The sequence below is a fragment of the Ranitomeya variabilis genome, chromosome 6, assembly GCF_051348905.1.
Source record: "Ranitomeya variabilis isolate aRanVar5 chromosome 6, aRanVar5.hap1, whole genome shotgun sequence".
Lineage (NCBI taxonomy): Eukaryota > Metazoa > Chordata > Amphibia > Anura > Dendrobatidae > Ranitomeya > Ranitomeya variabilis.
Window position 1 is genome coordinate 428,178,959 of NC_135237.1, and position 25,503 is coordinate 428,204,461.

The window sequence follows — 25,503 nt, forward strand, 5'->3', positions numbered from 1 at the left end:
AATCTACACAAAAGGAGCTCTGCAATTGGAGGCCTCCCATAATGTAGACCTCTTCAGCCATTTTTATAACACAATATATGAATCTAGGCTTAGTCATCATCATTTATCTCAATTTATACCATTTTTACATTTAGGATCATGTCCTGAAAACCACGAAGTCTGAAAAGTCAAGCGAACATTAGCAAGCTACTAATATCATCCAGGGATTACAAACACGTCCCAGAACAGCAAATATTTTTCGCATTGATATTGGATGTTAAACTCACCTTGAACAATTAAGTAGATTTGCTGATTGGAAAGTTTTCTATTTTTAAGATACATTTGGTTGTTTTTACACAATGGAGACTTAGTAAGCTATCCTCAAGTTTGGAAGCTATTCCTATCCCTGGGATAGGGGATAACTTCCTGATCACTGGGTGTCGCATGGACCGCTGGGACCCCACCGATACAGACAATCAGAGCTCTGGACAGTTCCCGTCTGAATGGAGTGGCGATCGATAGTGATGAGCGAACGTCTTATCCGAGCATGCTAAGGTGTTATCCGAGCATCTGGGCGAGCTCGTGTATTATGTCCGAGTCCCTGCGGCTGCATGATTTGTCGCTGTTAGACAACCTCAACACATGCAGGGATTGCCTGTTTATTAGGGAATCCTCAAAGGTGTTAATGCTGACTAATAGCCACAAATCATGCAGCTGCAGGGACTCGAACATAATATACAAGCGCGCCCAGATGCTCGGATAATACCCCAGCAAGCTTGGATTAGATGTTAACCGAGCACAATCGCTCATCATGAGTGATCAATTATGCAGACATATGCACCATTGATTCTTAATGGGAGTCACCACTTCCTTAGGAAATGGGATGTGTGCATGATCGGGAACTTTTCCCCTATCTCATGAATAGAAGAAAATTTCCAAACTTTAAAATACCACTTAAAATATGGATCCCTGCCTATTCTATCAAAATAGCAAATATACAGTTTGTTTTTTTTATACCAAAAGGATAGGAAATTAGTTTTGTTCATGAAAATCTATCAATTTATAATTAAAATGTTTCCTGGATATTTCCAATGCACAATGATATTAGTAGCTTTTTAGTGGAACAATAAATGTAAATCATCATAGTAATCCCCCCAAAAATGTAAAGATAGCACCAACATTGCTGCACAGAACTTATCATCTGACGACCATTCATGTTCCACAATGGAAACAAAAGAATTGAAGCGCTCCCAATATTTTAGTGACCCACCTGACATAATTTCATTGGTTGGACACAGTGATTTTATGAGTGGGACACAACAGTACTTATCTGTCATACTGGCTGGCTATTTGTGTCTCCGTGGCCTGTTTGAGCCCTGTTTTATGTAGCAATGACCATTTTTTGTGTAATATTTCTTGCCCCACCTCAATTGTTGATCTGTTGTAGCAGTTTTAGGAATATTTGCTACCAATACACCAACAGACCATCACGTGCCGATCCTTATACTCTATCACATTTTAAACAGCAGATTCTATCACAATTCACCATTTTAATAGTAAGTAACATACAATCTTATTGAGGTAGTTGCATTGTGACTTTTTGAACAAACCACAAATGAACAGATGAGGAATCTGAAGAGCGACTATTTTTTAATCTATGGAACGGTAGTTAACGTGGAAAATGAGTCTTCTTAAGAGATCTGTATCTCTGCATGTTTCCTGGTGAGTGATATGTGACTTATACACAACACTTATGCTGCGGGACACCGGCTTAGGCTTATAGCGCCATGAACGTCCGTTCTTTTACTAAACTTGATGACTTTCTTATTGACTGTCAAGTTCTTCATACAGCCCACGAACGATCTCTTCACAGGAGGCCTCTGAGTTTCCAAAGAATCTGAAACAGAACAGGATCTTGTAAACGCTTGAAAAACTGAACAGAACAACTCAAGGTTTTCCTGGAATACACATTCGCTGGTAAAATCAGTTCTGAAATAATGAAAAATAATGGTGTGTATTTTAATGTGCTGCTACCATGTAGTTACTGACAGGTAGAACTTGGGAGAACTTCTCAAAAAAAATATATAACTTACAAATTATACATAACCTATTAATTATTTCATGTAAAGCCAGCAACATGATCCAGAGATTAAAAGTGAACCTCCAACTAAAAACCCTTCAAATCGGCAAGTGATTTTGCAGAGAGAGAAGCCACAGTTAGAAGTTTAGTGTTAGATTGCAGTGATTCAGATAAGTAGCCATCAGTGTAATACATGGACAGCTGAAGTCCAACAAAGCATCACCTTGCTAAAGGGGCATTCTCATAATTGAAAAATATCCCCTATCCCTAGTGTGTATCGTCGACATCCATTCATAGTCGTAGGGGCTCTCTCAGGGCTCTGAATTCTGGGAATGAGCATAGCCCTGTGTGGATGTTGAGGAGGTACACATGCTCGAACTCTCCTCCCTTCATTGTCTACAGGACTGCCGAAAGTAGCTGAGTGATGTACTTGGCTTTCTTCGACAGTCCCATAGACAATTAATGAAGCAGAGATCAAGCATGTGCACTATGCATAAAGGATAACTCTGAAATGTGGGAATACTTCTGGAATGGTTCCTCACTCGATTTCAAAGGAGGTTCTAAGCATGGTGCCCTCCTCTGATGTCCAAATGCCCTAATATATTTTGGAGTGTGGAGAAAAACCTGTCGCTATCAGTGAATGTATGCTTGCATGTACTTTGTTCCAATTGGGAAAAAATGCTTATATAAGAACTACATATGAGAACGATGTCTGCTACTCTTACCTGGGAGTCCACCAATGTACAATGTGGCCTCTCTGCTGGACCTCAGCGCAGAGTTGGGGCCAGCTGTCTCTTTGGACTGGTTATCCACATCCAGCTGCACTGCATTCTTTTTCTGACTCACTGCGAAAATTAAAAATAGAATTTTAAAGCCAAGTAGTGAAGGAATTACAGTATTTTACTTAAAGCACAATGAAAATATAACTATCAACATAACACACATGTAAAATGCACATAGTAAAAGTGCACAGCTTTATATGTCCTCAATTAGTACTTATCGGAAGAGGCTAATTCTGCAGAACTAATTAGAGAGATTAGTCCTGCATGGTGATACTTGTTACTAACTGCCTGCCTAGCATTGGGATGTGACAGTATATGCATATGCATTGGGGGAAATGTAACACAGCCATGGACTCTTGCAAGCTACGTCGCTGTAAGTGTTCACTGGTCTGAACTAGTGTTCAGCCGATCTCAGGAGCCATGATTAAACTTGTAAAAACACTGATTTCTCTTACTACCGAAGTATATTAATTGAAAAAGAATTAAATTATAGATCATCAATGTCTAATCACTGACATCTACTAGTGACACAGAGCAGGCAATCACTACTACACAGAACTATGCCCGGCTCCCCCGACCGGAGCATGACAGCTTCATACATTTCTATGAGGCTGTCATGCTCGATCTTCAGATTTTCTATTATCTGAGGAAACAAATAATGTGTTTTTTTCATTCTCTTACAAAACACAATATAAGAGCTCATTCAGACGTCCGTGGATCTTGGTCCGATCATGGTCTGCAATGCATGGACTGGCCGCTGATCTACCAAATCGACCGTGACCGCGTCATAGAAATATATGAAGATGTTATGCTCTGGTCGGGAGACCTGAAGCCAGTACGTGCATTGTGGCTTGTGTCCAGTCCGAGACCCATGGACCTCTGCATAAGCCCCTAAATCTGTAAGATAAAATAAACTGGGCTCTGGAAGTCACCAAGAGTCGACAACTATCAGTGAATGCTTCCAATGGCTATGGATGAGCAATCTGTAATACATTTACACTGGGGCGCAAGAACTTTATTTTTGACTATAGATGATCCCAGGGTGTACTGGGACCTGAAATGTGAGGACAGTCCTTTAAACTTTGCATGTATGACCCTTTTAAACACTATTGTACCTTAAGAGATGATCTCAGGCCACACTCATATAGGGCAGTAATGAAGGAGCAGAAGGCCATGCCAACATTGTGTACCAGGGTCTTTGGCTCCTACCCAAGTTACTTACTATATGAATAGTGGGGAAGATTTGCCAAGACTTCTGTTTTATACACCAGTCGTAATCCATAATTTGTTGGAGTAAAATCTTACAATTTTTTTAAAGATACACACTCCTCTATATTAATTTGGTGCATTTTTGGCTGTCATTGCCCCAGAAATTTAAATCTACTATGAGCAAGTGAAAATTTGCACCAATTTCTAGCAATAAATAATGTTAATAAATAATATTACATTTGTTGGCCCAAATAAAACGATGCCCCTCTCAGTTAATCTGGCCTCCATTTTTCAACCCTTTTGGAAAGTGTCAGGGATAGGGGAAAACTGCATATAATATAACCTGCAACATAATTTCCAATTTTTTACCACCAGAAAACTGATGCAGAACATCAACAAATGACTCTCACCATGTATAGAGTTGTAGGCATGCTTTACCACACTATTGTGCTATATAATAATAATATAAAGCACTATGGAAGCCGATTATGGGATACAAAAAAAATGAATAAATAACACTGCATACTGACATGTACTGGGTGCTTTTAGGGTAAACCTGAATAAAAGAATAAAGGAGATTTGGTATTACCTGTTATAGTATGCCATTTTCCATCACAAAGTGATGCAACAGGGGTAACTGAAGCCTGGAAATTTCCTTTATTGTTACTTATGGACAAAGATACCTAAAAAGAAAAAAAAACCACAAAAATAAAATACAGAATTTCTGAATTTCATGATGAATATTCACTTTGTCTCTGTATTCACAGTGTAACTTATGAACATTAGAGGTTAACTTATTTAGCAGTCACCAGTAAAACATTTGCAAAAAATTAATCTACTCACCTTGCCATTGTCTATGTATAGGCTGAAAATATATTCTTTTCCTTCATGTGCATGTAATAATATAGAGTCCTGACTTTGTGGTCGGAATTCAAAAGATATTTCAAACTCATGTCCCAAGTTCAAAGCATTATCTTAAAGAAACAAGAAAAACAAGTTCTAATGGAAGTGAGCAGCTACCTAGAAAGACCACAAGTACTTCTACTTTAGGTCAGACTAATCACAAAGTTCTCCCCAATAAAAATCAACCTTTATTTATCATAATTAAAAAAAAAACCACAAAAATTCCTGAAATATCCAAATAATGTTGGCCTGAGTGGCTTTGTTATCTAATACTATGCCAAATAAACTACAGGTCAGAGTAGATCAGGAGACAGGGAAATGAAGGGACCCTATGCTTTCCTAAAGGATGCCCTAGATTGAAGTATGCAAGGTTGGCGCCCCCTCTCATTGTCGTCTAGCCCCAGGAAGCCAAGTTTCAAGTTACTTTACTTACCAACAGCCACATGTCCTGACTCCTGAGCAAAATAGACCCCTGTCTCATAAGAGCCATCATAGCAAGGAGTGACCCCGACTGTTCTCCACGGCTTGGCTAACATCATCTCATTCACTTTCACATTTTTCATGCAGCCAATAAAGCTTTTCTTGGGCATTCCCTGAAAGATACAATTTAATCATGAATTATGATACTGAGTATCAGACAACTGGTGCATACATGTAGGACATGTAGGGCCAAATGGCTGAAAGGGTAATACAGCCACAACGGTAATGACTGCAGGAAGTTTCATGTTTATCGGACATGCATATGTCCAGAGATATCTGGACCAGCCACACCTCTACATACCCGATCTCAAGAGACTCATATAATCAGGCTGTTGAGTTCGGATCAGGAGACTCACGGCCGGTCTGGCCTTTGTGGTTCATACTCAGACCGTAAATGTCAAATATGCAAAACTGGCCTAATACTACTACAACGTGTCTGCCTGTATATACATATAGTCATATTTGTATAATGCTGATAAGGCCGGGGTCACACTTGCGAGTGCAATGCGAGAAACTTGCGCGAGTCTCTCGCATCAATACCCGCACTGCCACCGACACTCGGGACCGGAGAATTCAGCTGCATAGAAATACATGCATCCGCATACTCCGGGTCCTGAGTGCCGGCGGCAAGACTCGTGCGAGTTTATCGCATTGCACTAGCAAATGTGACCCTGGCCTAAGGTCCATAATCCCAGAATGGAAATCCTTACCTGAACCTTTAGAGAAGGGACCCCTCCAAGGTAGAGCAGTGACATATTCTCTATACTCATGTGTTTTGACAGACTTCCTTTCCGAGCTTTTAGACCATCTATAACAAGACGACCATTTATTCCATCCCAGCTGAATGCAACCTACACAAAAAAAATTGGGATCATTAAATATTAAATCCTTTTGGCTCCTGCAAGATCGATGAATGATTGATATGATTTCTATGAGGCAAATTGACTTTTGAAGTTACACGGTTCGTCTTAAGGTACCAATACTATACTGCAGATTGGTTATGGGTGTAACATTAGTATTTATCAGACTGGCAATTAACAGTCCAGGACTGCCCATATCTGGAACATTATACATTTATCCACGGGTGTCATGTACATAGAACTTCATTATAAAACATGACTAAGGTAAAGACTAATTATTTATTAGCATGATAGCACATATAGACAAAACAACAATAAAAATCTCTCAACAGAAAAAGATGCGGGAGTCGGGAGGTATTACACAATTAAGGGTAATAATATATAAACTAACAGCATTATGGGAAAAGACTATGCACAAATGCTCAACATAGATGAAAAACAAGTGAATTCAATAAATAATGAGTGAATGCTTAATAATAAAAGATGAAAATTCATAGCATGTAATTAATCCAAAGTGCTCACAGATACTGAATAATCAGGAGGTATAGTTGTAATTTAAGTCATGGTATTAAACCTGTATTAATTCAGTATCGGTGTCCACAGTGTAAATGCATGATAGAAGACATAGAAAATCACAAAGAGAGCACCAGGCTGAATGAATTAATTGATTGGCAAGTTGTAAAGTGGCTTGTGCATAAAAGTGACAGCAGGGTCCCTGGTTAAAGCTGTGGCGAAACGCGCGTTGGGCACGGTGAGAGAGCGGGTAAGCAGCGCATAGCACCAATTAGCACTTTTCCTGACTGTCACTTTTATGCACAAGCCACTTTACAACTTTCCAATCAATTAATTCATTCAGCCTGGTGCTCTCTTTGTGATTTACTATGTCTTCTATCATGCCTGTACACTGTGGACACAGATACTGAATTGATAATACCATGACTTAAATTACAACTATACCTTCTGATTATTCAGTATCTGTGCGCACTTTGGATTCATTACATGCTATGAATTTTCATAAGCATTCACTCATTGTTAATTATTTATTGAATTCACTTGTTTTTCCTCTTCATTGGGCATTTGTACATAGTCTTTTTCCATCATGCTGCTAGTTTATATATGATTACTCCTAATTGTATTATGCTACTACCTCCCGACTCCCACATCTTTTTCTGTTGAGAGATTTTAATTGTTGCTTTGTCTATACATGCTATCATGCTAATAAATATTTAATCTTTACCTTAGTCGTGTTTCATACTGTAAGTATCTCATGTTCAATGGTCACATAACAACTAAAACTATAACTATATATGCTTACATAGAACTTTAATAAACAACATCATGTAAGACAGCAGTAAGTAACCTTATGCATAAAATGAGATTAATCCAACTTTTATGAAGATGATTCTTACACTATGGTTTAAAGTCAATAAAGAGAATTTCCAAAGTTAGAAATAGAAAAAGTTTTAACATTATTAATTCTGAGTGGTATTAAGGGGAGATCTCTACAGCCAATCTATGCCAAACTTACTGTGTGCCACTTCCCGTCATTGTATTTTTCTTGGCTTCTTATCTTGAGCCTGTTGCCTTTGGTGCCCAAGGAAAACACAAAGCGACCCTTGGATATATGAAGGGCCAAGTAACCGGACTCCTGTTTATCAGTCATTAGGAAAATTAAACCTGCTGACTGTTCAGTTTTAACCTCTATTGAGAAGTGTGATCTGCAAGATAAGAACACAGACCAATCATTTTCATGCATTTCAATATACAATACCAGTCAAAAGCTTCGACAACCTGTTCATACAATGATCCAAAACACGTTTTATGGCATATGTGACCAAGAAGGAGAGGGATGGACGGCTGCATCAGATGACATGCCCTCTACTGTCACCCAACCTCAACCCAATTGTGATGGTTTGAAAAGAGTTGGACACAGAGCGAAGGCAAAGCAGCCAACAAGTGCTCAGCACCTCTGGGAACTGCTTCAAGATTGTTGGAAAACTAATCCAGGTAGGAGAATACCATGTGGGTATAAATCGGTAATCAGAGTAAATGGGGGTACTTTGAGGGATCAATGGTTTTACACAAATTCTGATTTACTTCACACTTGTTTCTATACTCCATGTCCCTTTGTAGTTTTGCTGCTTTCAGTCTGAATCTAAAATGTGCACGATCCAATAAAAAACTATGCATGAACAGGCGTGTCCAAGCTGACTGGAACTGTATATATCACCTTATTCTCTATGTACAATATTCCTCATATAACAATTATATTTCCTGTACACTGGCCATCACACATACCTCTCCTTGAAACTTTGCTTGCTTAAGTCATAAACCAGGTGACTTGCTGGCGTGTCCCCAAATCTATGGGCGCTCATGAGAGATGTGAAGTTTGAGTGAGGGGCGCAGCCTTGGAAACTCTTCAGGCCAGTTTTTGTATTCAGTAGATTGCTCACAATGTCCAGGCCCGACTGTTAGAGGAGAGGCACAAGTTCACATATTTACATGTTAAAGCATGAAAATGTGTTTGAGAAACCCTAAATTAAAGCGAACATACGGGACGATTTATCGATAGCGCAGAGACAATTATAAATACTATTAAAAGGGTTCTCCAAATACATATATTTACAGAAATATCATCAGTCAGAGAAGATACAAGGTCAGGGTTTAAAACACATTGGACCTTTCTGGTACATCCTATTGATAAGCAATTAATGTCTAAGACGGGCGAATCCCTCTAAATCGTAGGTCCAGCTACGAGTTTACTATAGAGCTTTTAGGAGAGGCTTCAGGCCCTGTTCGGTTGCCAATTTTTGACAGTGTTTCACTGACACCCATGCACCTTTTACGGCAGATAGTGCCAAACTTGGAGCTGAAATTACTCTTTGATGAACAGACTACACTCTTTAGTTTTTCATACACAGGCATACATTTTTTCCTGTTTTTATTTTGACACTTTAAATGATTTTTCCAAGAGCAGTATTCAGAAAGTATCTGTGGATCTCAGTATATTTTCCACTCACGTATAAGATACAGAAGAGCAAATCTAGTCTAATTGGTCTATCTCACAACAGTTATGACTTCCTTACTTAAAGAGGACCTGGGACCTCTTCTAAAATATGGACCTTTCAGTAAAGGTGTGTATTCCTCATATAATCTCTTGTTAGAACGCAGCACTGTGCCATTCCTCTGTTAATCCTCTGGTAAAAGTATGAATAAATTGGCAATTGAGTCTTACTGTTCGTCTTGTTAGAGCTAATTAGTCTGTCAGGATGTACAGGAACAAGCGCCTTTGACAAGAAGATTGGTAATACCTAGTTCTCAGATTATTGTGCACAGTATTTCAGGAATTATAACAGAGGAAGAGCACAGTTGCGACAATAAACTTGGATTCTTCATGATGTAACAATTCTTAATCAGTTCTTCTTATAAGGTCAAATTCACAAGTCCGTATCATACAATTTGTGCTTGGATCAAAATTCCACAGGTCTTCTCAATCAAACTAAAAGCTTCATATACGCCTATGTGACTCAGGGCAGAAGACCTGCGGTCAGGCTGGGAATTGAGATGTCAGTACCAATTGTATAATATGGACGAGAGAATTCGGCCCTATAAGAAGAAATGCTGCAGAATTGCTACATCATGAAGAATCCAAGTATTTCCTAAAACATGTAAGAAGTGACAAGATCTTCCTCATGGAGCCCTGTGCTTCTAAACAGATGTGAAGGGCCTAAGTGACATATAATGGGGTTCTTCAGTTTTCCATCTAACTTGCAGACTGTTATTTTTGCAATAAAAAAATTCAATAAAAAAAAGATCAGAATGTGAATAGAGCTTCAGGTAAACAAACTGTTTCATACCTTTACTCCATCCCATACTGATTCTGAATATCAGAGCACCGGTTTCTGAGCACAATAAGCAGCTAAGCAAGATGAGGAATGTTCCTATCTGATGGTGCAAGCTGCCTCTTCAGAGAGGATGAGAACTAGGACTCTATAGCGCCACCAGTGGGAAACAGCAATCCTACAAGTCACTATAGTGTCGACCCTTTAATGAGTCTTGCAATATGACTTACAATAAAAGCCAAATCAGAATCTCAATTTACAGGTGCGGTGTTTCAGGGTATTACCCCTCATCAGTGCAAAGTATAAGAGCTGATTTGGCTAGGAGAGAGTCTCTGGACTGAAGTCTAAGGGGTAACGTTTCTCCTTGTGGAGAGTGAGATACCAGCTCTGGCACACCAATGTAAGGAGTCTTATTCGCCGTGCAATGCTCCTCTGGGAAATTTAATATGCAAATTGCCTCTTCAGGAAGTAGACTTGAACGCTATAGCGCCACCTGTTGGAAGCAGCAATACTACAAGTCAGTATCCTATCTGATGAGGCATGCTCTATATGCTGCACATGAAAATCTATTCAAACCATGCAGATACTGTATCAGCCATTCTGTAAATATTTATATATATATATATATATATATATATATATATATATATATATATATATATACACACACAAACTGAGAAATTACCAAGTCAAGGTCGTTAAGTCTGAGATTCAAAGGCTGTGCACGCAGTATCAGAGGCACGGGGGCTTCTTCTGGGGTGCACACTCCTAGTGACACCTTATTCTTCTCCGTGTGGTCAAACAGGTTCTGTACAGTTGGATTTTGTAAAGCTCTGAAGTAGAGAGAAAGATTAGTAGCCAATATGAGTATGAGTGTGTGACTCGTAACTGGGACAGAAAATGGATAAGGCATAAAGGCTCCAAGGAGTGGCATCTGAATGAATCCACAGTAATGGCGTGACCCCCTGTCCACTGAATTCATAATCACATTTACGTGGATTAGTCAGAGACCCCGGCTCAGTGGTCTTTAGACTCATGCTCTCCAGCTCTTATGACCTTATAACTTACAGCATGCCGGCCATCAGGGTGAAAGAAATTGTACGTAATGTCGCCACATTGTGCACGTACCCCACATTATCCTGCTATAATGCTTGGCCATACTGAATTACAGAGACAGAGCTTCTAAAGCAAGTATGAAACAGGAAAATAATAGCAGCCTGACACCCCATTGTGTAAACTGGAGGACAATGCAATTACCTTTTAATAAAAACATTTGTCATACAGCCCTTGAAGCCATTTCCTCCAATGTAGATATCGGAGGGGGATAGACCGGGCCTCCTGGAACTGACAGTATTTTCTGTTTCTTCTTTGTCATCAACCAAGAGCTTATATCTGAAAATAAAGAATCACTTTTATATTTTCACAGCCATAACTGACGGTTACTATCGTGTCACATATGGGGCTCAGTTGTATCTTGGGCATACATTGGTAACATTTATCGTCTACGACAATCAGACATGAGCTCAATGAGAAATACAGTCCAGGAACTAATGGATAGAGATTACAGGAGAGTATTCAGACTAGAGCAGCTTCACCAAGATGACGTTATCATTGAATTCAATGGGGCCTCATAAATACTGCAGGGGAAATTTATTAGATCTGATGTTCCATACTCCAGTCCTACACCACACTGTGCTATGCTACAGGAACACTAAGGCCAGGGTCACACTTGCATGCGCAAAATGAGAAACTCGCACAAGTCTCTCACATCAATACCTGGCACTGCCGCCGGCACTCGGGACCGGAGTGTTCAGCTGCATACAAATACATGCAGCCACGCGCTCCGGTCCCGAGTGCCGGCAGCAGTGCCGGGTATTGATGTGAGAGACTCGCGTGAGTTTCTCACATTGCACTCACAACTGTGACCCTGGACTAAGCAAACAGAATCATTGGATCCTGGACCAGCGGCCAGGTCGGTAGTCCATGACCACTGGACCCGAGAACTGCTAACCCCCTCCTGTCTGCCGGCATCACTAGCGCCTCTTCTGATTAGTAGACCCGGGGCAACGTCATTGTTGCAGAGTGATGCATGCATCGCAACATACCAGCGCCAGGAATGCTAGAGGGTAGGAGGTTAGCAGTGCTGGGGTCCAGCAGCCACGGACTACTGACAGAGCCACTGGACTGGATCCTGCAAATCTAATGCTCAACCATGCTAAACATAGAAAGCGCAAAAAAAATAAAATAAACTTTTTGGTGTAAATTACAGAACAGTGACAACAGAAGCGCAAAGCAGCAACTAAAACTGATTTGCAATTGTTTTTTACCATAAATCTGGAGTATTGGCTGAACCCCATCTCCCCCATATTAATAATCAGGGGAGACTCAGGGGTCCCCCATATGTATGAGACAACTATAATGTAAAGTGTATGGGTAAGTAATCAGGAATGTTACCTGCCGTTCTGCACTATGATTTTATACCTTCGCTATGTGTTTTCGGGGTGTGAATACTGAGTAATACATACTGATCCTCTTCTTACAGATTTATAACCTATAGCAAAGCCGCCTGTGGTCCCCTAAATATAGCAGCTACTCTCAGAACAGCTCCACTGACGCCACGCTTCATTTGTAGGGAGATCCAAAGGTGTTAATTAATCTCTAGGGACACAGAGGAGAATGTGATGTGGTATTTAGCAGTGTGTATTTAATCTCCCGCTGTTTCCGCAGACTGTAATTTATCTGGTTGGGGCAATGTAGATTACTGTGTGCGCTTCATGAGGCTGGCATCTCAATAATGGAAAGGCAGATGCAAGGAATATCTGCAGATCTGGTTACTGGGAAGTGTCCTTATTATTGTTTTACTCCTTGCATTGTGAGATGATTATTCAGCTTGAAGCTTTGCCTCTTATCTTCAGATATTACATTTTCACAAAGTATTACTAGTAATACAAATTCCAGCAAAAGAAAAACCTTTCTATAGAATCATATTACTTTCTTATGTGACCTTAAAGGTGTTGAACCCCTTCTGAATCCCTGTTTTCACCCAGTAAAATAATAACCCCTATACTCACCTCCAGTGCATGCGCGGTTCCAGCGGTGTTGGCCACTCGTTCCCCCACGGCGCACATGACATTGTTCTGACACTTGACCCCTGCAGCCAATCAGCGCTGCTTCACTCTCCCATCCCATTACACCTACCATCCATTTTTATAAACTGTCCATAACCACTTACTCCATTTGACAGTCTTGGAACTTACTCATTATCGTTTCTTATCACTGACACGTAGTGAAGCTTTCCATCACTGTACTTGTCCCTGGATCGCAGGTTGACATTGGAGCTAGTAGTGGTTACAGTTACTGTCCCATCCACCAGAGAAACATGTAACTCATCAGACTGCAGGAAGAACAATGGGGTATTACATGAAGAGGATATTAATACATTGCGTGTGTGAGTAATACTTGCGTGTGAATATACAGCCCCATATGTGAAGCACGTGACAGTATCAGATCTGTATGGTGAGATTGGGCAGCGTTCACACTTTGCTGTACTGTATGATTTGCTCTATATCTGAGTGAAAACTGACGATACGTTGAGATTAGTTTCCAACAGTAGTTTCACTCATTGGTCTCAATGGTAAAAAAGATAGATAATGAAAAAGGTTGATAATAAGGGAACTGAGGAAGCGCTCAACTGTGAATCTGATGGTGGACCAGTAGATATTGCCGGTAAGCCACCAGGATTTCTCCATACTCAATTCAGCACAGATGTAAAAACAAACTTCCTCCTGGTAGGTGTTTTGGTGTTGCTGTTACCAGCATTTTCTAGTACAATGCCGATTTCTGAATCCTATCCTGGTTGTATGACATAATCTAATCTGCAGTCATGGGGAAGCGACCATCACCGTTCTATGACCACCCTTGTGAACACAACCTCAATGTGCACGAAGTTATACTCATATTGCTTAAAAGTGGACAAATAAGAATAAAACTTGTACTACTGAAGAAGAACAAACCTGTGTATTGTGATTCAGCAGCATGGCATCCACCTGAGGAGTCTGGAAGCCAAATGATGCCTGGAAGTCACCAGGGAAGGAGAAGCCATCTGGCTTCAGGCCCAAAGTTCCTCCATTAGAGAACTCTGCAGATCGGATTTTCTGAAACGAAAAGGGAAAATATATCTTCACGAAGACATCATTGTAAAAGTGTCAACCATGTCACATGTCAATAGGATATAAATATTTGCTTCAAAAAGGAGCAGCCCAACTAAACAATAAAAAGAGTCCACCAAACTGCTCCGTGAGCCTTAACAAAGCTAACTGTTCTATATGACTGTCATCATACTGTTCAAACCTAGCCTAAATCTCTATATGAGAAGTAGAGTGGATTTGTGAATACAGAGCTCTATTTATTTTGCACTGATTTACAGGCTGTATTGTTGTCCGGAACTGCATTTAGAATTCTGTGATCTTCAGAGCTGAAATCTCCAAGCATTTCTTTCTGTCTACCACTAAAAAATACAGGTTCCTAAACATGTAACTGGATTTAAGGTGTTGTGTTATGAATTGATCGCTGCAGGCCTGTATCCCAGCACAGGATGCTGCAGACAGCCAGATAATTCTCCTTTAATAAAGGGAGGTCATTCTACATAAATGCCTGAAATCTGCTTACAGAGCGTATTTCCTTTGTAGACTATGGTGTGGTCACTAACAAGAGAAACCCTCTATGATACCATAGTAAATACAGGGGTGTCCGCATAAGAGAAACCCTTTATCTAAATCTACAAAACAGCAGTTCTTAAAATGAAAAGGTCTCACTTACGCTCCATTCGCTGTAGCACCTCCTGCTGACTCCGTACATTTCTTTGAAAGAGGCGGCGCTCACAGGGGTCCTTACATTTTTAACACATCCACGGAAAGGTGGAGTTTTTATGTTAAACCTGTTTAAAGCGGACATAAAATATATTCAGTATTGTAGACATATTAATGCAACATTGACCCTGGGATGTTAAAGCATTAATAACGTTTCGAACAGGGCTTCATGGACTCACTTTTCTCTAAATTCTGATGGGGCTCCTCCCAAATAGTATGTGCCAGTAGTAAATACATCCACATCTGCAGCATTTAGGACCTCCTGACCTTGAAGAACACGTATGACTTTATCGCTGGGTGCGAGCAGAATCTGAATCTATGAAGGCAAGGAAATACCCGCTTATTTACAACAGTATGGCCACAAAATGATATAGCGACTTATCTACCGTAATACCTTGGTTGAAAGCCAATGACAGAATGTAGGAAGTAGTATAGCGAGTTGTATAACACGGTTAGCACTATGGTGCCGATGAAAAGTAGATTTAGTACAGCGTCAGTAGGAAAAACCTAACAGGAGAAGAGGAAGAACCCACTACCAAGGTAAAAAGAAAGACATCAGGAAAACATGGACTGATAAGTGAAATAATAAAATGTATACACACAGCATGTGACTACTTACACGGATTTCTTCTCCGGTATTTACACGCTTTAATGTGGGATTTTTCTGTTGCTGCTCTGGATTAGAATTTATTTTGTATTTAAGGACAAGGAGGCCATCTTCAATTTCAATACTGATGTAGCTATCCTGCATTTAAAATAAAACTATCTGTATAAAAGTCATAATATACAGTGTATGTATGAGTATTGTATGCCTACACATAAGTCGAACTCACACATTGCTTTATATTACGCGGAATCTATTTTGGATATCTAAATACCTCTTTTTCTGCAAAATATAGCAAGCCGACATCTGAGGTAGTCCGGATGATTTGCTCAAAGCGCAAGAATTTGATGTTGGGCACATTGTATGATATGCTAGCATAGCCAATACCTTCAAAGAAAATTTGTTCTGATTCTTCTTTATATCTATGGCAGTAGAAAGTTATTTAGTTAAGCAATAAAGTGAAAAATAAAATAAAGAATGCCCAACTATTTTGTACATAAAACTAACATTCACTCAATACAACATAACCAAATGGAGCTGATGGTGGCTGATTAATTACTTTATGCTATGACTACAAGGCGACTTTTACAAAGCCAATAGTGACAATGACTGTGGTCATTTTAAGTGCATTTAGTTTTATTTAAAAAATGTGCTCAGCATGGTGAAAAAAAAAAAAATACATTGACCTTCCAATCCTCCATACAAATGTGTGAACTCAATGGTTCCTGACTGGCTTTGACAGTCATTCTCCGATTGCACTGGAGGGCACCAACATTGCTACAGAGGAGCGACATGGGATAGGTTGGTAAGTATATGTTTTCTTCATTTTTAGACAATGCTGGGCCCATTGTTAAATTAAAAACAGGGATGGACAACCCCTTCAGAATCTAGTAGGCTTGGATACTTGGCAATGATCGCAAATAAATCTTGTTGACTAGAATGTCACATAGCTAGAGTCTGTCATGTGTCTGAGCCTCTGAGCCTGTGCTTTGTGGTCGCCTTCTCTATTCGCTGAGCTACAGCAGATACACTCTTTCTCTGGCTGTTTAGTTTCTAGTATCCTTGCTGCAGTCTTTTTAGGGTAACAGGTCTTTTTATTTACTCATGTGTCTGCATTATCACCTTTAAGGTGCGGCTTAATACTCTTTCCCCCTGCTGGTATTTCCTACTGGTGATAGTCTCTTTTGGATGTTCAGTCATACTGCTGTAGTTTAAGCCAGTCAGTGAAAGACCAGCTAGGGTTTATCTCGCTGCTGTTTATATTCTTTACCCTGCACCTATCATTGGTTTATTGTTAGGAAGTAGGTGGAATATCTACTAACAGTATATATTTAATCCCTTTGTATTTCGTGGGTTGTTTTACTCACTCTGGGTTTTTTTCTTTTGTTTTCAGTACACTCTCCCTTCTGTATGTAATTTGCACTCTGCTCTGCCCTTCGGTTCTTTAGGAGGAACGTGAAGAGCTTGAAGGCTTTTCAGGCAGCCTAGTTCCAAGTTGACATAGTCTAGTCTGTGGTTAGGGCTATCTCAGCTCATGCAGGTACCACTAGGGACTGCGGGGTCAGAAGCTCTGGTCTGTACAGGAATCGGCAGGGTCAGTTGTAGCTTTTAGTGTGTTACCTATTTTCCAGATTGAGTTGCTACACTATCATAACAGAATCTCTATTAGTTAGAGAATGGCATCACAACATTGTGATTTTTAACTAGCATGGCCAACCTGTCTTTAATAACCCCGCCTCTCACCAAAAAGATTAGTATCTGTTGTCCATCCAGATGTTTTAAACTGTGAATAGTCACAGATTTTCTGTTTAGAGTCTGCAATCATGATCTGTAGTGGTCCACACTTCTGGATTCACCCTGGAAAGGGCTGTCTACTTTGGACAATCCCTAGACTCCACAATAATGAACTGATAACTGCTGTGACCCCCAATGATCAGCTGTAAACACTGGGGAAAGACAGCAATAAGTGTTTGTCTATGCATTACCATGGGGAAATGAAGCATTACACAGCTTGCTTTCATATCCACGTGCGGCCTATGTAGAGCATGAATGTGCTCGGTCAGTCGTAGATTACCCCTTTATTAACTCAGAAATTCCAAATAAAGTATTAAAAAGCAGCCAACCTCTTTACAAGCATACCTTTTGCAAGGTTCAACACTAGTTGTGTCAATATTGAATGTCTGCCGGAAATTGTACAAGCTGATTGGATTTTGGTTCATGTCATCTAGTTCAATGCAGCCTTGGTATTTTGGAAAATTCAATCTGGGTGGAGGCTTTTAAAATATAGCAAGAAAAGAAAATACAGGATGAAGATGGAGAACACTATGTATTCATACATTGTAGATAAACTATTGTTTTTACCTAATAGACTGGAATATGACATTGAGCCATGTTCCTCTTTAACTCATATTAAGCTATGCTACAGGACAAGCTAAATCACATACATGTAAGTGGAGATCATTAGGATGCAATCCTATTATCAGCCATAAACTGCATTATAATTCTAGACAACAGTACTGTAGGACAAGATTGAGTACTACTGATTGGCAATACTGAAGCCTGAGAATATAGAATATTTGACTGGTACAAAAAACTGATAACATGTTCTAGAAATGTTTTAGCTTCACAAACTTTTCCGTTGTTTACTATGGTAAAATAGCAGATATGAAAACTCGGAGCCAGAGTATATAAAAGTTAAATTTGGGGAATGCAGAGGAAGGCCTTTATCTGGTGAATGCAGCTTTATGCTTTTACTGAAAGCTTACAATGTAAAATGTATTGGTAAGAAGGCCTAATAATATTACTAGTAGGTTCTGAGTTTTGGCTATTAATGTGGGGATTTTTTTCTGGAATATTCCTGTTTTTTTTTCTTTTTAGTTGGAGTTGGAAATAACTTTTTGCCATTAAGATTGTTAATTGCCTATAGGTTGGCCTTAATGGATTTGTGTCTGTTTTCGCTTTGTTAAAGTCATAACTATTCTCCTGACGAAGACCAGTGTTGGTGGAACACGCATTGAGCTGTTTTTTCTACATTGTATACGTATTTTGTAGGTATATTACTCATCTGATATATTGTTGCTTCTATCCCCTTTTTTGTGTAATTTGGGCAAGTCTAGTATCATAAAACTTTGCCATTTTGCTTTTGGTTGATGAAATGAGCAATACCTTGAAGCTTGGTATTTTTAATTTACAGCAGGTTTTACTCATTGAATTATCTGATACAGCACACTAAACAAGGAATAAAACTTCAAAGATGATGTCCCACAATATTGGTCATACAATCATCCCCGGGGTAGATGGTAGCTCAGGACTTCATTGCTTCAGTACCATAAACAAGGATCACTCAGTGGTGTAACACTGGACACATGGGATTTATCAGGCATTTTTTTAAATTATTTTATGCAATTTTCTTTACTTGGAAAGCCCCTTTAAGATGATATAACATTGATAGCTAAATCATTGCTCAGATTACAAATGTCCATACAACAAACCTACATGTGCCTTATTAAAGCACTGAACTATGGCCAAGGGAAAAGCCAGATCTGGAATTCAATTCTCTGTGCAAAATGGGGGCAGATAGATTTAGAGACTCCATCTGTAAGAAGCTCCGAGACAAAGGGGGCTGGCTAACTGGGGAATACTTATTACTAAATAATTGTTACAGAATAAAACTCAATTTTACTTTACATTTTTACCTAAATATCTGCTTAAATCGCAGAAAAAGATTTGCCTCTATAGTAATAGCGAAAAAAACCAAAAACATATAGCTGGTTGTATAAACTCACAGTGAAGTCATCTGGGTATCCTCCAACATAAAACACAACATCGTCAGCATCCAGATCGAGCAGGGTGTGCCTCTGGGCTTCCGCTGTGTATGTGCGGGTCGGATCTGGCTTATTGGAGGTGAATGATTTTGTGTAATTCAGAGTAACATATTGGTAGATCCTGAAATAAAACATTACATCAGCTAAAGCATATAACAACTGATACTATAAATAAGAACATTAGCACATATCAGGTAGAAATGTATCGGTCATAATGTATATTTAATGGCTCTGATTCATTAAGACTCATGTTTTGTATGTCAGTCTTAATGTACGTCAGTCTTACGAGCAGTATTAGGTGGCCACTTAATGAATTTAGTACTCCGTTAGTGTCTGGAGTAACCTTTCTGGTGTAAGAAATGCCAGGTCCCCAGATCCAACCATTTTGGGGAAAATGCCCAAAACTAGCAAGAGAAAAGCTCCAAAAGTCACAAAATGTTTGCTCAATTTTTAATATTTTTCAAAGTATTTTACGCCAGATTTATGGCACAAACACTTTGATGCATCATGGCCTATGTCCTACATATGGCCTGGAGGTTGTACATGTTTGCCATAAAGCAGAGACATTATCAGTGAAATCCCATTAAACTTTCCACATTTCTCCATTCACATCCTCACCTTTCTAGAACAACTCTATCCAATATAGCTTCTTCTGTTTTACTGGATGAAACAAATGGGTCCACGTTGATTTCAGCCTCATTACCTCCAAGATTATAGACACACATGAGACGGCCATCTTCAACACCTATGCCAATGTAATCCTTGGAAGTCTGTAAAGAGAGAACGCTGGTCATATTCTCATAGAACATACGCTAAGATAGAAAATCATCTTGTATCCTGTAGCTCACCAGCAATAACTACTTATTGCAAACCATTTTATATCTCTGTGTTGGGTATAGTGAAGGTGTAAAGTGAATAGTTTGTCTTTATGTATAGAATGAGCTGGCATTTTAACATTGGTAACGCACTTACATCTTTACTGCCCAGGTACATCACAAACATGTTTGCAGAGAGCTGGCGTTTCCTGCGATCTCCTCTACTTGGCGGTCTTTGAAGGAAGAATGAAAGTGAAGTATAGGCCTTTAAGTCTTCTAAATTGCTAGGGGGTCGCACTTCCACTCCAGAATTGCCATCAAACCTCATTGGTACAACAACCTATAAAGAGATGATCACATTGAGATGGAATGGGAGACAATGCTTTATGTTAGAGGATGACAGAAATACAAGGCCCAGATTCTCCTACCCTCATGTACATGATTATTGGGGGAGACATCTTGCCCTAGCTACTACTCTGCATTGTTGACAGCAGTCAGATATTTGCTTTATAGCAGCCACATGGACTAGAGGAAGAATTTTGAGGGCATTCTCTGTGTAGAAAATGTGCAGGAAGGTGGAGGAGGACAGCTGTAAGATCACCGAGAGTGTTGTCATTGGTGGACCTTGTGTTATCCAGCTACAGCTTTATAATATAGCTGTTCACTTTCATTATATTTCTGCCAGTAATGATAAGGAGATGACTACTAAGAAGTGATCTCTACAGAACATGGAGAATGTGAATGAACTGTCTAACTATTATGGGGCTCCATAGTCAAAGGGAAAACTGCAATTGGCTATTGGGAAAAAAAAACATTGCCATTCATAAAATAACATTTAAACAATAGGTTATATTTGATAATACATTCCCTTTAAAAGAGATTGTCCGCTACTACCAATAACATTGGTCCAAGAGCGATCCGACAAAATATCAGATAGCACTTGGAATGAAATATGGCCATGTGCACGAGCCATAATGCACAATTATTAAGACAGTTTGGTTTGTCAGTTCACTTTGACCTGACTATGAACAATTAGGTAATCCAAGGAGGACATATTGAAGAAAAAAGACAAAAACTCAAGAAATCTGTAGGAAGTAATGTGAGGCATAAGGAATAATAAGGAAGCAATGTGAGGAATAAGAAATAATAAGGAAGTAATGGGAGGAGTAAGGAATAATAAGGAAGTAATGGGAGGAATAAGGAAGTAATGGGAGGAATAAGGAATAATAAGGAAGTAATGTGAGGAATATGGAATAATAAGGAAGTAATGGGAGGAGTAAGGAATAATAAGGAAGTAATGCGAGTAGTGAGGAATCATAAGGAAGTAATGTGAGACATAAGGAATAATAAGTAATACGAGGTATAAGGAATAATAAGGAAGTATTGCGAGTAATAATAAGGAAGTAATGTGATGAATAAGGAATAATAAGGAAGTAATGTGAAGCATAAGGAATAATAAGGAAGTCATGCGAGGAATAAGCAATAAGGGAGTAATGTAAGGAATAAGGAATAATAAGGAAGTAAAGCGAGAAGTAAGGAATAATAAGGAAGTGAAGCGAGGAATAAGGAATAATAAGGAAGTAACGTGAGGAATAAGGAATAATAAGGAAGCAATGTGACTAATAAGGAATAATAAGGAAGCAATGGGAGGAGTAAGGAATAATAAGAAAGTAATGTGAGGCATAAGGAATAATAAGGAAGTAATGAGAAGAATAAGGAATAATAAGGAAGTAACGCAAGGAATAAGAAATAATAAGGAAGTAATGGGAGGAGTAAGGAATAATAAGAAAGTAATGTGAGGAATAAGGAATAATAATAAGGAAGTAATGTGAGGATAAGGAATAATAAGAAAGCAATGGGAGGAGTAAGGAATAATAAGGAAGTAATGTGAGGAATAAGGAATAATAAGGAAGTAATGTGAGGAATAAGGAAGTAATGGAAGGAGTAAGGAATAATAAGGATGTAATGCGGGTAGTAAGGAATAATAAGGAAGTAATGTGAGGAATAAGGAATAATAAGGAAGTAATGGAAGGAGTAAGGAATAATAAGGAAGTAATGCGGGTAGTAAGGTATCATAAGGAAGTAATGTGAGGCATAAAGAATAATAAGTAATGCGAGGTATAAGGAATAATAAGGAAGTTATGTGAGGAATAAGGAATAATAAGGAAGTAATGTGAGGCATGAGGAATAATAAGGAAGTAATTGGAGGAGTAAGGAATAATAAGGAAGTAATTGGAGGAGTAAGGAATAATAAGGAAGCAATGTGAGGCTTTACCGCAGCGCCGGTTCATCTTGCTCGGAGCTCACCTTATTTGCCGCATCTCGTGCTTGCTGAATGAGCTCTCTGATACGACTCACGCTCTCAGAGATGTTCCCTAAAGGCATAAGACTATTGATGCGATTCATAGCATCAAAAACATCAGGAAGACTTCCATTCAGCTTCATCACTAGAGTTTAAAAATAAATTAGAAATTACAAATCTATCCACATTTTTTTTACTCAGTGGTCACTCTTCGAAGCACTACCCCAGCATTTTTTTTTCATTATTTCAGCGCTAGAGCGGTGGCACCAATTTAAGTTTCCTAGTCTTGTACTTTCCAGCCGCTGTCTTCAGCTCATCTTTTCACTGTTACTTCTGACTGACCGGAACCAGGTAACAGTAACAAGCTCTCAACCTAAGCCTATGATAGGCTCTTCTGGCCTCGTTCTGTCTCTCACAAACTTGCATTGAGAGCTTGTGACCTCTGGCTTGCCTGACAAACACTGGAGCGATCCGGCAGGTCACTGTCATGGAGTGACTGACCCGGTATAAAATGACCCAACCGTAGGTCTGTCACGAACAGCACAACACACAAGGGAACACCGGGGACACAATTACAACGGTGGGCCCTGCCGGTAGGGACTGGGGGAATGGGCACCTCCTGCACTGGCCTGCAGATGTGCCCTGATCTTGCTATTGTCCCTTTATGGGTTCTTTCAACCCATCGCCGACCAGGATACCTCGTCCCTCACTTGCCCTGCACCTATCCCTAAGTAGGGAACTGGCAGGTGAGAGCACTGGTCCCACCGCTGCACTAATACAACACGGGGTAAGGAAATACAGACAAGGTAAAGGTAAACAACACTTAGCTTAATGCTGCAAGGCACAGCACAGCAGGAAGAAACACCAGATTCACTGGACACAGCAGTAGAACAACAGTTCCCAGCAAGCTCCTTCTCCCAGCTTGGTCGCTTTAGAATTAACTAACACCAACAGTCAGCTGATGAACCAGGTGACCTCTTAAAGGATGGAGGGAGTGGTCACCACAAACATCAGCTGACCCAGCAGCAATGCAATAACACCAGCGGCTACCGGGGGGACTGCATAAACTCCCGATGACCAGAAAGGAAAAAAGGTCTTAAACTGAGGTAAACAACATCTGCCACAAATCCAAAATTGGATCGTGACAGTCACAATCTGCAGGAGATGATAGGAGCAGCGCCAATAGCAAAACAAGACGGTGGCTGGTAAGTATATTACCATGGGCAGGGAACTTACCACTCTAGTGGTAAAATAAGGAAAACCTGGAGTGGTGCTTTAACCCCCCAATATTCATTTTTTTTCTTTTGTTTTTGCACCTCATTCTCCCAATGGTCATCACTTTTTTTATTTTACCATAGCCATATGGGAAATTATTTATTGCGGAGTGACTTGTAGTTTGGAATGACGTTATTCATCTTGCCATACAATGTAATGGAAAATGGGGAAAATTTTCCAAGGGGAAATGGTGAAAAAAAAATCTACAATTATGCAATAGTTTTGTGGGTTTTGCTTTTATGCCATTCATTGCGAAGTAAAAATGACCTGACATCATAATCTCCAGGGCATTAAAATTACGGCGACATCAAACTTTTATTTATTTACGGTAAGTGGTGAAAAAAATGTGAAGTTTGCAGGAAAAATCAAACATTTCAAATAATTTCTCTGGTCTAAACCCCCTCTCCAAAAAACTCTAGAAAGTGATTGGAGTTGATGCTCGCAAAAATGTAGCAAAAAGTTTAAAAAGTCGCAATTGATGAAGCAGATGCAAATGTCTGGAAAAGCAAAACCACACCCACAATGGTAAACCTGAAAATCAAACAGGCGAACACATAAAATAGACTTTAAAAGGGTCGTAAATAAAAAGGATTTGGCGCAAATCAAAAACAGGCATAACATTCCAAAAACTAGACAAAAATATAAACCGATAGTTCCTAGCGAACAATTATGTTCACATTAGGCGTTTTTTCAGCGTTTTTTTAATGCAAATTTTCATCTGTGTTTTACAGTACCAGCAAAGCTTATGAGATTTCATAAATCTTATGCATACAAATAGGTTTTTTTGTCATCAATATTTTGTGCTTTGCATGTTTTTTTGGACATAGAATCACTTCTTTAAAGGCAACCTGTCACCTGAATTTGGCGGGACCAGTTTTGGGTCATATGGGCGGGGTTTTCGGGTGTTTGATTCACCCTTTCCTTACCCGCTGGCTGCATGCTGGCCGCAATATTGGATTGAAGTTAATTCTCTGTCTTCCAGAGTACACGCCTGCGCAAGGCAATTTTGCCTTGCGCAGGCGTGTACTCCGGAGGACAGAGAATGAACTTCAATCCAATATTGCGGCCAGCATGCAGCCAGCGGGTAAGGAAAGGGTGAATCAAACACCCGTAAAACCCCGCCCATATGACCCAAAACTGGTCCCGCCAAATTCAGGTGACAGGTTCCCTTTAAGCGTTTTTCACCCATTGACTTGAATTAGTGTTGAAAAAAATGCAACAAAAATGCAGGTATCAGGTTTTGCTGCATTTTTTGTGCCAAAACCTGATTCTATGTAATAGGACTTTTTTTTCAAACACAAACGTCAGAATGCATAAGAGACAAATCTAGCATGACAAAACCGCCAGAAAAAACACACAAAGAAAGATCAGGTTTTGCTGCAGAAAAAAACACTGAAAAAAACGCCTAGTATGAACTTACCCTAAATGTTATCTAAAGCTGACCATAGACATGGAATGGCTGTCTGAAGAACAGAGTCGGAGGGTCAGCTACATATTAAATATCCTGAAGGGTTCAGACGACTTTTATCTAATTTTAATAGTAATTATTATAAACCACTGGGGGCTCTAATACTTTTCATAAAGTCTGTAGCCAGACACACAAGCTCTTACACAGACTACATGGTGGAGCCGTATCCCAGCATTCTTTACCTGTCTTACAGTACATACAGCTGTGTATGG

At 39.6% G+C, this 25,503-nt stretch overlaps 1 protein-coding gene across 1 annotated transcript in view; it reads right to left on the reverse strand.

Annotated features, from left to right (window-relative positions):
- Positions 1-708: 708 nt before the first annotated feature.
- Positions 709-25,503, reverse strand: part of LAMA3 (laminin subunit alpha 3) — a 287,589-nt gene continuing 262,794 nt past the window's right edge. Inside the window, exons 57-77 of the mRNA XM_077270374.1 lie at positions 22,554-22,693; positions 20,404-20,586; positions 20,050-20,201; positions 19,393-19,552; positions 17,747-17,880; positions 15,882-16,029; positions 15,623-15,748; positions 15,183-15,319; positions 14,954-15,071; positions 14,149-14,289; positions 13,393-13,529; positions 11,393-11,527; positions 10,821-10,968; positions 8,592-8,761; positions 7,822-8,011; positions 6,144-6,284; positions 5,387-5,546; positions 4,894-5,024; positions 4,640-4,733; positions 2,785-2,904; positions 709-1,876 (exon numbers count right to left, since the gene is read on the reverse strand). Coding sequence (XP_077126489.1) covers positions 1,731-1,876; positions 2,785-2,904; positions 4,640-4,733; positions 4,894-5,024; positions 5,387-5,546; positions 6,144-6,284; positions 7,822-8,011; positions 8,592-8,761; positions 10,821-10,968; positions 11,393-11,527; positions 13,393-13,529; positions 14,149-14,289; positions 14,954-15,071; positions 15,183-15,319; positions 15,623-15,748; positions 15,882-16,029; positions 17,747-17,880; positions 19,393-19,552; positions 20,050-20,201; positions 20,404-20,586; positions 22,554-22,693 — 3,011 coding nt within the window. The 3' untranslated portion in view covers positions 709-1,730. The remainder of the gene's footprint in view (positions 1,877-2,784; positions 2,905-4,639; positions 4,734-4,893; positions 5,025-5,386; positions 5,547-6,143; positions 6,285-7,821; positions 8,012-8,591; positions 8,762-10,820; positions 10,969-11,392; positions 11,528-13,392; positions 13,530-14,148; positions 14,290-14,953; positions 15,072-15,182; positions 15,320-15,622; positions 15,749-15,881; positions 16,030-17,746; positions 17,881-19,392; positions 19,553-20,049; positions 20,202-20,403; positions 20,587-22,553; positions 22,694-25,503) is intronic.